The following is a 14681-nucleotide window of genomic DNA, read 5'->3' as shown; positions in this document are numbered from 1 at the left end:
TATGCTACCAGAGCTGCTAGTTGGGGCTTAAGAAGGTATAATAAACAAAGGAGTTGAGTTTGCAGGCATGTAGTGCAGGGGGAGGAAGCATGGGAAAAACTACAAACAATTTGTTAACTTATAAGCATCAACATTGTCGGTAAGCTTATTTGTTGCATTCTGAGGTGGTTATATGCTGAGAGTTGTTTGAAAAAGCATTCTGTCAGGGGCTAATTTTCTGTCACATATGCAATTTCTCCCCTTATCTTAACAAATTTAGTCTCTACCTTAGTTACAAAAGACTTTTTTATTTACAGAAGGCTAGCAGAAACTATTCTGGAGTTCAGGTGGTACAGTGGTTAAGGCATTGGGCTGCTAACCAAAAGGTCGGTGGTTTAAAACCCTCAGCCACTCTGCAGAAAAAAGATGGGGACAGTCTGCTTCTATAAAGATTTATAGCCTTGGAAACCCAGTAAGTCACTCATTATGAGTTGGAATTGACTTGATGGCAGTGAGGTTTTTTTTGTTTATTTTGTTTAGTAGCAACACAATGGAAGATACTAGTGAGTGATGATTTTAATTTGGGAGACAAGATGTGAATTAAGACTTGATATAGACCTGTCTTAGCTAAGTTATTTCCATGTTCTGACTTCACTTAATATTACTTTTATGTCTTATTCTTGAGCTAAGGTGCCTTTTCTGGGGCTAACTGCACAAACATTCTTAACAGGCACCAAGTAATTCTTTATCCAGGTTAGAAATCCTAACTTTTGCCGCCTTTGTTTTTCAAGCAGTAAAACCGACAAAAAGGACTGACTAGAAATCAAAATCTTAGTTTAATTTAAAAGAGAGTTTTTAAGTTAGGTCTGAAGTCACCCAATTCAGATATGCTAGTACCTCATTTTTTTTTTTTTATTTTCTTCCCTGAGCTTCACTACAATAATTGATTACATTATGGACGGTGATAACATTACTTTGCATTTGTCATGGAGCAAAATGGCAGAGTGTGGTTGAAATTAAAAGTAAAGAGCTTTCAGTAAGAGCTGTGGCAATTTATAAATCAGGAATCAGAAAGTCCAGAGGATTGTGAACTAAGTGATCGAAGGAGGAGACAGTTTGAAGAGTTGATATAAGGAAATTCAGTAAAAATTCAGGGATTGGTTAACCTTTATGCTTTAGGCACTACACCACTAGAGCTCCCTACCTTTAGGTAATAGTTACAAAATTGGGTGAGGTGCATCTGATTGGTAGGAGATTATATATGTTTCTAAAGTTGTTTATTAAAGTTACAAAGTAATCATTAAATTGAGCACATCTGGCCTCAAAATAATCATGAGACCCTCCTTTGTGTGACTGCAGGGAGGATGTGCATAATTCTAAGGTTTATTTTAAGTATGCATCTGTTCTGAGAATTCTTTTGGACCTGGCTTCAAGCAAAGCAAAGCAAAACCTGTAAGCAAACAAAATTACACTGTTTTCTGAAAATGTTTATCAAGTAATTTTCTCAGGGCCCAGTGCAGAGTTACAGGAGTGACAGGTTGTGTTCCTGATGCAGGGGCCATTTTTCATTCAAAATGGAGTTTTAGCCTCAAATCTTAGCATAGCCACCATCTCATGTTGGGAGTCCTAAGTTAATTTGGGTGCTCTTACATTACATTATGGAGCAACAACTAGTCTAGTGTGGGAAAGCCACTGGGAATCATAACCTAGCATAAAACCATAGTTGACACTTAGAATTAACCAGCACAACATGTTTCTCTCCAGGCATTGGAATCAAAACTTGCATCTTGCCGGAACTTCGTGTATGATCAGTCTCCAAACAGAACAAGTGGGCCAGCCTCAGGGCAGGGGAGCAAAAACAGAGATGGTGGCGACAGACGGGCCAGCAGCACCAGCGTGCCTTTGAGTGATAAAGGGTTAGTACCTTTTGATGTATCTCTGCTCAATAGTGGAGGCTTGGCCATTCCAGGAGGGAGACTGTAACCCCCAACCCATAGCCATTTTTAAAAAGTTGTAGTGTTATGTCAGCCTACCTTACTGTCTGTTTTCTCCCTCAAGACAGAATTGAGTGATGCCTTCTGATTGGACAAACAAGGAGAGAGTCGCTTTTATTTTTGATTCTGTAGCCCCAACTTACAGTCCTGCTGTGACTTACAAGTCTTATAGAAATCACTTGTTCTGGAGTTGAGCTGCAAGCACCGCCTTGCTTCTCCCAGAGCAGGCGTGTTTTTTTTAAACTTTTGAGAACCTTCAGGAAATTGGCATTAAACTCTATCCATTCACCCTATTGGAAACTGCAAATCTGGCCACTAGTAGCATCATTTATTTTCATGCATAAAGAAAATCAAGGCAGCTTCCAGATTTAGCACTTTTGTAAAATATGTTCACCATCTCCCCAGGCCACATAACCAGGGACAGGAAATTCAGAACCGTTTTCCCTGATGTACACATGACTTCTAGACGTTTTAGAAGTGGGCTTGTTAGAGGCGCTTCTGGGCCTGGACTTTTGTGCAGCCTGGGGAATGAGAGATGGATAGCAGTGTGTGGTTTTCTTGATTTCACAGGAGAGAAAATTCAGTCATGGTGGGACACTGCCCTCATCTCTTTTGATATTTATTCTTCTAATTTGTGTGCCCTGATAGTAGCCAGTTTGTACCAGCTGTCATTATCAGCTTAATTTGGTTTGCTCTGTCTGAAGGTTGGGAAAACGCCTGGAATTTGGGAAGCCGGCTTCAAATATTTCCTCACCATCGCTGCCGTCAGCCCAGGGTGTAGTCAAGATGTTGCTTTAGGAAAACCACGGAACCTGAAGCCCTGGTGTTTGTTCAGAAGTTGTTACCTTTCTTCCACTCTTTAAACTAGTTTTGTTTTTTATTTTAAGTTAGAGAAAAAAAAATAGCCAGTAGTCACTATAGGTAGCTTTGTGGCCCAAACACATGACTTGAGGTTGTCACTGGTGGCCCCTGGTATTTGTGCCCATGAAAGGCTGTCTGATGACCCCTAAGCTCCACTTTTGTTGTGTGTTGCACAGAGACAGGGACAGACTGGAAGAGCTCTGGGAAGTGAGTGATGAGACCAGGGTCCGCACTAACCCGTGAATCCTGAGTGGTCATGACAAGTACTTCTCATGTCTGGAGACTCCATAAATCTAGGCATCTCTGAGCCCATCCCAGAGGCTCACGCTTGCTTTTTTAAGCACTCACCTCCAATCTCCACTCAAGTAGAATTTTCCAAAACAAAATCTCCAGTGCTTTGTGAAAGCGCAGTAAGGACTGACTGCTGAACTTAAATCATAGCTAAGACTGAAGAGTAAACTAGGTCCATGCCTTTTAAAACAGTGGTAGTGCACATCTGAGACATTTTAACCTGCCTCTCATTGAGGCTTTTAGAGATGAGATTGAGTGTTAGATTAAATGTCCTGTTGACCTAGGGTCAGGGAAAATCTGTGTCCTCTTTAGTTAAGTCCCGACTGGTAGCTGTCCTACACACCCCCGCGTAGGGGTGACCTCAGCTTCCAGACCCTGAAATTCATGAGGCAGAGTGGCCTTGGTAATGCAGCCCCTGAGAACAGGACTTCATTCATGATAAGTTAATCAGGTGACCTTCAAATAAAGTGGAAACACAAGGATTGTTGTTGGAAGCTTCCTTTTTATACAAGGAAGCATACACGGGTGTGTATCTATTCCAAACACTGCTTGTTATAACTATAACTGCTGCTTTCAGACTGAAGTTTTAAAAAAAAGCCCACTAGTTTCAGGAGCATGCTTGTCACTTAGTTACCTTCCTTTGGTTACTAAGTTATTTTCTGAAAGAACAGCAAAAATGCCTGTTTAATGCTTTTAAGTAGCACTTAATGCTACTGAAGGCCAGCAGAAGAATTAAACTGCAATGCCAGGTTTGTTACCCTAAGAAACCTCCTTAACCTGTATCAGTAATAGATGTCCTTTTATTTTTTTAAAAGAACAATAAAATCAAGAGAAATGACTGTTTAATTAGTTGTTGGTGGTGTTCAATCAGTACTGCTTCATGTGTTTGTATTTATGTTTGCACACATAGTGATAGGAAACAGTTTTACCTTCTGTTTTCAACCAAGTAACTAACTATGAAGAAAAGTTAATGTTTTTTAAAAATTTCCATTCAAGTCAGCTTTTTAGGAATGTGTTTGGGATATGTTTGTGTATTGGTAACGGCACAGTAACATTTGGTCATTCAGTTGAGCCTTTTTAAATTTCCATGTTTCTCTTTTCTCCAACCTTTCTTATCCCACTGGGTTGTTATATGGAGTAGTCTGTGTTGAACAGAACTGTGGTGAGCAGATCTCCACTGAGACACTCGGACTGAAGAAGGAAAGGGCCCACAGGCCCTCAAGCAAAGAATGAACGGTTTTTACATTTCCAAAGAGTTGTTAAAAAACAAAGAGTATGTGATAGAAATCACAAAATAACTATCCAGCAAAACTTAAAATACCATCCTGCTTTTACCGATAGTTTGCTGACCTCTGCTGGGTGAAAGGCGGCAGTACTAAAAATCTTAAATGTTTTAACAATTAAAATTAAAAATTAACTTAAAAATTCAAACACATTTTGTATTCCTCATATTATGTACATTTGAGTTTCAACTGATAAAGCTGTTCTTCTGGGTCAGTGGATGGTCCAGGAGGCAGTGCTATGCTGACCCCATCAGCACATCATCCTGTTCCTCTCACCTAGAGCCACCCTCATCCTGGCTGGAGACAGCCCTCAGACACCTCCCTTTGCTTCTCTCTCTGCTTGAGGGAAGAGTTTGAGAGCTTCTGTGAGAAGAAATCTTGGCCAGCTTAATCCACCTCCCTCGGCCTCAGTTTCCCCACTGATGGAATAAGAACCCTCACGTCATAGGAGTAAACGAGAACCCCACACACACTCTCTTCTTTCACTCTACAGAAGACTATGGAACAGAAAAGCCCACTACATTCTAGTGATTTATAACCTTTTATTAGTGAGGGTGTCCTTAAGTACAATCAGGGTGCATATACAACAGTGTAACATTCCTGCTCTTAGCCATCTGAGCAGAGTGTCTCTTCAATTCATGTGACTAAAGAAGGCACTTGGTCTTGGTGAACTGTGTGCGTCAGAGGTGTGGTAACCAGGAGGGATAAAAAGAAGTCTCAAATAAGGGTCAACTCAAGGACTCAAAGGGTACACAGGATAGGGAATGACTTGGGAGTGAGGGACATTGGCACCAATTTTGGTGACTTTTTCCCCATTCCATGTAAACTGAGTTGCCAGTGACTGTTTACTGTGGATATATTATTCTAAACTCAGGATCTCTGTACAAATTCATTGCTAGAGTGAGAGAGGGTATGTTTCTGTTTCCTATTGGGTTCTTCTCATCTGGGACATCATAAAACTTAAATTTATCTCCCAAGTACAGGGTGCTGTTTTTATATTTCTTGTGATGGGGTGTCTGTGGTGTTTGGAATTTGGAAACGGATTTTGATAGTGCTAAGTATTGTCCACCAGGTTTTGTCGTCTCTGTTCTTTCCTGCTGAGGTGCAAAACTAGTTGGTTGCTTATTCACTGCCTTTGGTTCCATTGAAATCAGCGTCACGAGCGTCCATTTCCTCCTCAGAACCATTAGCGTTTTCAATAACTCTACGTCCTCCAGACCTTCTAGGTGGAACAAAAGAGGTCTCGTTTCCTCGCCTGTGGGTTTTAAGAAAACATGTTTCCTTAGTCAAAATTGGAATAGGTTTTTTTTTTTTTTTTTAATGAGCAAAAATGAAGTGCAAATTCAAAACAAATCATATGAAAATATTCAGGTTGAAATCAACAAATTCTGACCTGTCAAGGTATTTAAATCAGCTGAAATGGGAAGAAAGTAAGTTTTTCAAAGCAAAATTATCTGCTTTTTAAAAAATGTTTGGCTCAACCATTTGGTGACCCACAGAACCCTGATCTGTGGTATTTTAAAAAGAAAAAAAGGAGATGGTGATTTATTCTTCCCCTTGGTTTTCATTCATCCCCTGTGGGGTGAGAGCCTGTAGTGAAAGCTGGCCCAGAAGTGGGACAGAGGGTGCTCCTTGGCTGAAGAGCAAGGCAGAACCCCTGCGGGAGTGCAGCTTCTTGGACTGAGCTTCCCCAGGACGGCACTACACCTGTTTTGGGGTCACTATGAGTCAGAATCGACTCAATGGCAGTGGGTTTGTTTTGTTTAGTGGTAGGCACTGTGTATGGCTAGGTGCTCAGTGAATATTTGTTAGAAAATAAGTAACACGTAGTACTTCATGGTGTATTTTAGCTCTAACTGGTAGGACACCCCTTTCTCTGTCTTTACCTTTCCCTTCTCCCTCTCTTCTCTGGTGCTGCTGGGTGCCCTCTCTGAGTTACCACCCAGGCCCTACCTGCTTTCATGAAGGCCTGGTCATGTGAAGTGAGTTTTTGGGTGTGGGGTGAAGGAATGAGGTGAGGAAAATCCAGATCTGCCTACAGTTAACCTTTGCTGTTAGGAAGAAATGTTAGCAGTATCTTCAGGATTACAACAAATAATCACTGTTGGGCCCTGTTTGACCTGAATTGGAGCATAGGCCATAACTCATTTGAGGATGTCCCAGAAGAAAGCAAAAACTTTCTGTGATGTAAATGACCTACTCATCACCCAAAGGCTGGATGAAGCCATTGAGGGTAAGTCCACCCCAGTTACCAATTCTTTAGTCAAAAGAAACATTCAGACAGGTAAGACCAGAGGCGTAAGCAAGGCCCAGAGATTCATGATCGCTGAGAAGGGGAGTCCCAGCATGAGCCTTTTGGGGGCAGGAGAGGATGAGGCACTAAAGGTCACCCACACTCAAAGGGTGGTGCGTTCCAGAGTGCAGCGATCAGGAATAAATACTTAAAGTTGTAGCCACCCCAACAAGAGATTCTTAGGCCAGTTCCACTCACTCTGGAGGGAAGCTTCTAGGCTCCAGCTCCTTAAGAACTAACTTTCCACTGCTCTCTCTCTACAAGTGACCTTTAAAAACCTTTTATTTGTTTAGCACTATGTTTTGCAAGAACTTAGATCTGACGGAAGAGTCCCAAAGTGAGAGATGGACAGCTCCTTCCACCCCAACCCTCTGGCTTGAAAAACAGTGAGAAGCAAAGAGGGGAAAGAGGCCTTCTCAACAGGGTTCCATAGGACTAGGAAATAGTACCTCACCTTAGCTGCAGGGCTATAGGGACTCTCGTTTTGTCTCTTGGGAAAGTCAGTATTTGCCAACTAGAAGGCAGTTCAATTGATAAGTTTGCTCCCTTGATCAAAGAAGTAAATTGTACCCTGGGTTATTCTAAGCCCTGCTTGGACACCATTCCCACAAGGCTCAGGTATCTTTCTTGGTGGAACTAGGTTTAAATCCTGGGCAAGGGCTGACTCTGGCTGTATTTGCTACAGAAAGTAAGGGATCCTTCTAAAGGTTTTCTTACATGGTCTCATCCTGGATAATCTGGATGCTATTCATGGACTCAGCTTCTCCAGGTTGCTGTTGGCACACTAGGTCTAAGTGCAAGAGGGTACTTTGCAAGGACTTGGTTTTTGTCCAGCTTTTGAGTCCTTCACTCTAGCCTACCCTCGATTTCAGCTTATTCCTTTGATTCCAGTTAGGGGGTAGGAGTGCTGCTCAAAAGCTGTGTCCTACAGATGTGTCTGTTCCCCTGTGAAACTGACACTAAAGCTCTTGCCAAGACCTCATCCAGCTTTAAGTATTTTGATAGACAGCAAAGCAGAGTCTCCAAAAGAGAAGCTAGACACAGCTGTGGCTTGTTTGGCCTCTCAGGTGGTGGGAAGAGGGAAACCAGGCCCAATTTGGCTAACTCATATTGGAAAAATTATTAAAATCGAGACGGAGAGACCTCTTCACTCTCTTTGTGAAGGGCCCCATGGGCTTCCTCAAGTCTTGGGCGTCCATTCCCATCCTTGAACATGCCTCCAGACAGTGCTCTGCAAAGTGCTTTGTTCTGCAGTGCCTGGCTTCCTCCACCCCCTTTCCCTGATGATGCAGTAAGCAGCTATATCTTGCTCAAGCCTTGTGCAATTCCGGCATTTGTGAGACATCACAGTGAGTGTTCATTTCCTTTGCAGGCAAGTTTGTGAAAGCTAGATTGGGAGGACGAGTTGCTGGGCTGTGGTTATCATTTGTGAACCAGAGCAGCCAGATCAAAATCAAGTACATTCTCTAGACATAACCCCAGTAGTGGAATTGTCATACCCACTCAGTGGGGTGTCTTAATTTTACAAGGGAGGAGAGCCAAGTGTCCTAACAGTGTGAAAGAGTCTGTCACCATGCAGGTAAGAAAAACTCAAATAACATACAGCCTCTAGAATCTCATCAGTACATAGTGATGAAGGTCCCATTGTTCAGTGCTGTGTCATAGGCCAAAGCACTGCCCAGAGAGGGGAAGGAAAACAGGTCAAGAGTTGAGGTCTTACAGTCATGTTTATCTTAGTTTTGATTCAAGACAATTTTGAACTAAGATATCCAGGCCTTCAGATTTTTCAGGATCTCATGGGAATTTGCAAGGGCCAAAAAACGGAGGGTGGGGGCGCGATGGGCAGAAAGAAAATGGAAACTGAGTGCAACACACAGGAGCTGCAAAGCTGAAGGCATGATACCTGGTGAGTCATTGTGGAGTTTCCTGGGGGAGGGGGCCTCTGAAACAGAGAGAGAGAGTCCCTGCTAGTTACCAGCAGCAAAATGAAGGTGCCTGCTTAAGTACATTTTTAATAATAATTTTTAAAATAATAATAAGGCATTTGCTTCAATTAAATAAGTAAAGGCATCTTAAGTCAACCTTGCAGCTAGGCTCCTGAAACCAAAAGGTCTTAAAGATACTGGCACACAAAAAGACAGTGCAGTTTGGTTTTTTTGTTTTGTTTTTTTTTAAAACAGTATGTACTTCAGAAGTCCTTTAAAGAAGGCAGGTTGCTTCCCATCATGCATACCTGTTCAGGAAAGGAAAGGCATTCGGGTACCCTAGTCCAAGAGATCAGTGTTGGAGCAGAAGCTGAAAAGTCCCAGGCCAGACCCCTGGAGTGGCATCTTACTTTATTACTACTTCATTAGTCTTCATTAATTACCTTTTACATCTCTAGCAAGAAGGTAGAAGTGGATACCTTTTGAGTGCATGTTGGAGATGACTGGCCCCAGGATAAATGATAATGTATATTGGTTAAATCAAAACCAAACCAAAACCACTGCTATCAAGGCAATTCATAGTGCCTTATAGGACAGGGTAGAACTGCCTCATAGGTTTTCAAGGCTGTAAATCTTTACAGAAGCAGACCACCTCATCTTTGTCCTGTGGAAGAGCTGGTGGATTTGAACCACCAAGCTTTTGGTTACAAGCCAATGCTTTAACCACTACACCACCAGAGGTGCCTCAAGAAAGTCCTATATTGAGATTTAGGAGTCCATGGGTGGCACAAATAGTTAAGTGCTCAACTGTTAACCAAAAGGTTGGCAGAAGACCACAGCCTTGAAAACACCATGGGGAACAGTTCTATTCTGCAGCACGTGGTCATCAGGAGTTGGAATTGATTTGAGAGCAACTGGTTTGGTTTTTGGTTTCAGTGTTGAGATAAAATAGTGTAAAATTTGCCTTGCAATGGTTTTGTTCACTGGAGCTGGCTGAGCTTGCCAACCTCACTCAAAGCCCTAGTTGCTTGATTTTCTGTACCTGAAACTTGGACAAAGCTAAAGAGGTATGACATATCTTCATCCTGCATTAATTGTAAGTTCATATCAGGACTGGCAGGAATGGTTTGTTGTTCAGTATTGGCTTGAATTGCCTAGAAAAGGGATCATTTGTTTGGGTTGAACCCCAAAGAGGATGTTTAGTATATGCTAATGGCATCAGTGGGCCCAAGCACAGGGGCTGCGAGGGTTCTGGGGTTGTCTCCCCACCACTCAGCCCAGGCACTAGCAGGTTGGAGGGTGGAGAGTCTTCGTGGTGTGAGAACAGCTCTTCTCTGACGACTCTCAACCCTGGGAGCTGCTCCTGGGTCCTTGCTGTATGCTGAGCATTAGGTCTGGTTTCCAATCCATTATAGTGGAGCCCACAAGCCCTCATCTCCTGGGGGCTTCTCCCTGCCCTGGTGCCCTGAACCAGCCACTCCCTTCCCCCCATCCCCATCCAGAGGTTGGGTTTTCCCTTTGGCATGCCAAGGTTTCAAAGTGTGTGGAGTCGGTTACACCAGGTGATGTTAGATGATTCCGGGATACACCACTGAATTGCACAGTGAGAAACAGAATCCCTTTTCAACTCTCTTTAAAGATACCTGTATCAGAAAGAGTGTACTTGGTGCTAATGTTGGTCTTCACCTTTTATAACTGAGATGTAGACCTGGGGGTCAGAGTCATCAAACCAGAAAAAAACAAACTCACTGCCATCAAGTCAGACCCGACTCATAGCGACCCCTCCTTGGGTTTCCGAGGCAGTATAACTATGGAAGTAGATGTCCAACCTTCTTTCTGAGGAGTGGCTGGTGGGTTTGAACCACCCACCTTCTGGTTAGCAGTCAAGTGCCTTAGGCACTGTACCACCAGAACTCCCCAGAGTCATAAGGAGGCCACATAACTAGAACTCTGTTGTGCTGTTTTCATTGAGACCTATTTAATGCAAGTGGTGCTGGTAAACAAGCTAGGGTGTAAGTTAATCATATCTATATGTAAATTAAGTTAATTTCAGAGAAAATATAATTAAAAATATAGTAGAAGTAGTAAAAGGAGCTCTGGTAGCACGGTGCCTAAAGCATTTGACTCTTAACCAGAAGGTTGGTGGTTCAAACCACCAGCCACTCCATGGAAGCAAGATTAGACAGTCTACTTCCATAAAGATTTACTGCCTCAGAAACCCAGTGTGAGTCACTATGAGTTGGAATCGACTCGACGGCAGTGGCTTTGTTGTTTTGTTTTGGTAGAGAAAGAGGCTAGGGCAAAATGAAGGAGGTGGTATGAGAATGGAGCGTCATCCATAACTCGTCAAAGGCTTACTGTGCCCTGTGCTAGACTCTGAGGATGAAGACAGAACCTCTGTGCTCCTGGAGCCTACAGACCTAGAGGGCAGACAGGGCATAAACGAGACAAGTAAAATAAATAGCATGTTACATAGTGTGTCAGGTGGGGGCAGAGAAGGGGAGGATCTGTATGGAGTTAGCTTGGGATTTTAGACAGGGTACCTTTTGAGTAAAGACTAGAAGGGAGGGAGGGAGCTAGCTCTGCAGATGTCTAAAGGGGAGTTTATTCCAGACAGGGAACAGCTGATACAGAGGCCTCTAAGGCTGTGTGAAAGGTCAGACAGGTGATTCAGGGGCAGTGGACACAGATCATGTCGGGCCTGTTGTTGTTGTTATGTGCTGTCGAGTCGGCCCCGACTCATAGCGACCCCTCCTTGGGTTTCTAAGGCAGTATCACTACGGAAGTAGATTGTGAGACTAATCACTCACTGTAAGGACTTTGCTTTGGCTCTGAGTGAGGCAGAAGGTCCCAAGTAAAGGAGGGATGTGATCTGACCAGGATCCCTCTGGCTGCTGTGTTGAAAACAGACTACGGGCAGTTTGGGAGCAGGAGATGGAGTTGGAGCCTGTGAAAGTAACTAGATGAGAGGTGATGGGTGGCGGGTACCAGGGTAGCAAGCAGTGGTTGGATGCTGGATGTACTGGGTGATTAAGGTAAACCTGACCAGATTTTCTGACAGACTGGATGTGGGGAGAAAAAGAAGGTCCACAGCATTTTGGTCTGAGTTACCAGCAGCTTTCATCCCAGTTGCTGAGTTGGGGAGGATGATGAGAGAAGCTGGCTTGGGGGTGAAGGGGTTGCATCCAAGCTCAGGGTGGGGCATATTAAATGGGAGATGCCTATTAGACACCCTAGTGGGAATGCCAAAAAGGTCTGGGGTCTGGGGTTCAGAAGTTTGGGTCAGATATGTTGTTGTTATGTGCCCGTCTAGTCAGATCTGATTCATAGCAAATCCCCCCCCACCCAGGTTGCTGAGGCAGTATCACTACAGAAGTAGATTGTCCAATCTTCCTTCCGAGGAGTGGCTGTTGGGTTTGAACCGCCAGCCTTCTGGTTAGCAGTCAAATGCCTTAGGCACTACGCTACCAGAGCTCCCTGGGTCAGATGTAGAGCTTTGGAATTCATCAGCTCTAGATGCTATGTTAAAGCCAGGTTGTTACATAAACCTTGCCCAGTCTTATGCCATGCTCAGGTACTCACTGCTGTGTTTGAGCTCACTGTTGCAGCCATTGGGACAGTCCATCTCACTGAGGGTCTCCCTGGTTTTTAGCTGATCCGTGAGACGGCTTGAAATCACAAGGAAGTGAGTAGAGAGAGGGATGGAAAGAAGGCTAAGATGGCACTGTGGCTGTCGACTGCCAAGGGGGTTTGTGATGAGAAACCAGCAAAGGAGATGCAGAAAGACAGCCAGGAAGATAGCAGGGAAACCAGGTGCGGGTGGTGTCCGAGAGCCCGGTGAAGAAAGTGTATTGAGGGCTGCCACTGAGTCAGAGAGGAGCTAAGCCCGGGCTTTCACTTTGCTGAGGCCACTGGGGACTGCTCCTTTACTGGAGTACGTTTGAGAGAGCAGGGTGAAAACTAGAGGCAGCAACTGTTTTCTTATGGTTTTGCTGAGACAGGATATCAGGGAAGCAAGGCTGAGAGGTTTTTTAAGTTGGAGTGACTCAATGAGAGGGAAAACATGGTTGCAAAAGAAAAAAGCATTTCTGGAGTAAACTAGTGGTGGGTCTAAAGAGGTGCTGGCCTCAGTTGGTTCTGGAGAGTTCAGCCATAGAAATGGGAAAAACAGAACATCTCGTGGCGAGATGGGTAGAGGGAGCTTGTGTATGTTTCTGTTTTCCCGTTAAAGTATGGGAAGTATGGTCATCAGCTAGAGGACAATGAGGAAGAGAACAGTAAAAAGCAGATCTCTAGGAGCGCAGGAAGAAGCCCTGGTGGCACAGTAGTTAAAGCGTTTGGCTAACAGGTCGACAGTTTGAACCCCCAGCTGCTCCACAGGAGAAAGATGTGGCAGCCTGCTTCCATAAAGATTACAGCCTTGGAAACATGGGGCAGTGCTGCTGTGTCCTGTAAGGTCACTGAGTAGGAGTGGACTGGATGCCACAGAACAACAGAAGGGGAGAGTGTGAGGATGGGGGAGGCATGGCCTGGGGGCCACATGATGTTAGTGGTCAAAAGGATCAGAGAGAGAAGTGTCAACATGGTTGTCTGTTTTTCTTTCTTGTGTGTCAGCTGCCAGTGCAGAGAAGGTGGAAAGTTTTGGGACGAGGAACCTGATGAAAGATTAATTAGGGTTGTGGTTTAACCAAGGGGCCAGAGAGTCAAGGTTGAGTGAAAGGTCTTGTTAGAATGACTCACCATGGGCTTGAATCTGGTAAAAACATGAGGGCATGAGAGGTAGTGGGGCAAAGACCTGATGGAGCTCAACTATTAGGGAGGGTTGCACAGGTTATATGCTCAAGTGTTAAAATTACGGAGGGCTTAGAGTTACTGGTGGGAGCTCTGGTGGACGTAGTGCCTAAGGCATTTGACTGCTGACCAGAAGGCTGGCAATTCAAACCCACCAGCCACTCCTCAGAAGGAAGGTGCGGCAATCTACTTTTCATAGACATACCACCTCAGAAACCCAAGGAGGGGTCGCTGAGTCAAAATTGACTGGAAGGCAGTGAGTTTGGTTTTTGGTTTTTTTAGAGTTACTGGTAAAGCTCTCAGAGTAGTAAGGCCACGGAGGAGAAAGAGCGAGGGACAAAGAGGCTGGGGCTGGGCTGACACACCAAGAAGAGTGTGGGAACTGGTACATGAGTGACAGGAAGCCAGGAGCTAAAACCTGCTGGGACAAGGTGGGGAGGAGGTTTGCTGGGTAGAAACAGCACTGAGGAGCCTACGTGCCTTCAGGCCCAGAGGTCTGAGGGGTGGGGGAGAGATAACAGCCCTGTGTCTGCATCAGCTGTGGATGACTGATGCCCCCAGGGGACATTTTTGTTGTTGCAAAGGGTAGCTAGCAGGGATAATGGTGAGTAGTGACCAGGTATGCTGCTAAACATCATACAGTACACAGGACATCTCCCACAACAGAGAACTACTGGGCCCCAAAATGTCAGGAATGCTGAGGCTGAGAACCCCAAATTAGAGCAAGAAGGTTCAGGAATTAGAGGATTTTGCAGTTGTCAAGGATTTGATGAAACAGTTTCAGGATCAGGGATGTTGCATCTCTCCTCCTTCCCAGGAGGATGGGATGGAAAACTGATTTTAAAGACCATAGAAGGTAAGCTCCTTCAAGGCAGATTTGGGCCCTGTTTCAGGGCCTGGCACACACTAGTGCTTGCCAAGTAATAATGAGCAGAGGAGGCCATGGAAAGAAGCAAGGGGGCCATTTGCATTGACACCTTGGCTCACAGTGGGCATTTCTCGCCAACTTGAGAACCAGCCGCCAGTCGCCTCCTACCCTAGAGAAGCAACACCGGCTAGGGGGCCTGGGCCAGGCCGCCGCTTTACCTGAGCTTGCTTTTGAGTGCGTTCACCTCCCGGCCCATGGCCTCATTGCTCTCCGTGGCCTCATCCAGCTCCCGCTGCAGCTTCCTGCGGTTGGCGTTGATGCGCTGGGACTCCTCCTCTGCCTCCTCCAGCTGCCTCTTAAGTTGCTTGACCCTCGTGTTTCCTTTCTCTGCCTGTC

The 14681-nt window shown here is 44.7% G+C and overlaps 2 protein-coding genes across 2 annotated transcripts in view; one reads left to right on the top strand and one right to left on the bottom strand.

Annotated features, from left to right (window-relative positions):
* Positions 1 to 2771, top strand: part of NDE1 (nudE neurodevelopment protein 1) — a 70667-nt gene extending 67896 nt beyond the window's left edge. Inside the window, exons 7-8 of the mRNA XM_007956469.1 lie at positions 1744 to 1895; positions 2678 to 2771. Coding sequence (XP_007954660.1) covers positions 1744 to 1895; positions 2678 to 2771 — 246 coding nt within the window. The remainder of the gene's footprint in view (positions 1 to 1743; positions 1896 to 2677) is intronic.
* A 2759-nt stretch (positions 2772 to 5530) lies between these two features.
* Positions 5531 to 14681, bottom strand: part of MYH11 (myosin heavy chain 11) — a 145277-nt gene continuing 136126 nt past the window's right edge. The window contains 2 exon segments of the mRNA XM_007956470.2: positions 5531 to 5663; positions 14504 to 14676. Of these exon segments, the coding sequence (XP_007954661.1) occupies positions 5531 to 5663; positions 14504 to 14676 (306 nt within the window).

The sequence above is a fragment of the Orycteropus afer genome, unplaced genomic scaffold, assembly GCF_000298275.1.
Source record: "Orycteropus afer afer isolate SDZICR_OR568_19922 unplaced genomic scaffold, OryAfe1.0 scaffold00623, whole genome shotgun sequence".
Lineage (NCBI taxonomy): Eukaryota > Metazoa > Chordata > Mammalia > Tubulidentata > Orycteropodidae > Orycteropus > Orycteropus afer.
The sequence above is the reverse complement of the archived record's forward strand: the minus strand, read 5'-3'. Positions and strand labels throughout refer to the sequence as shown.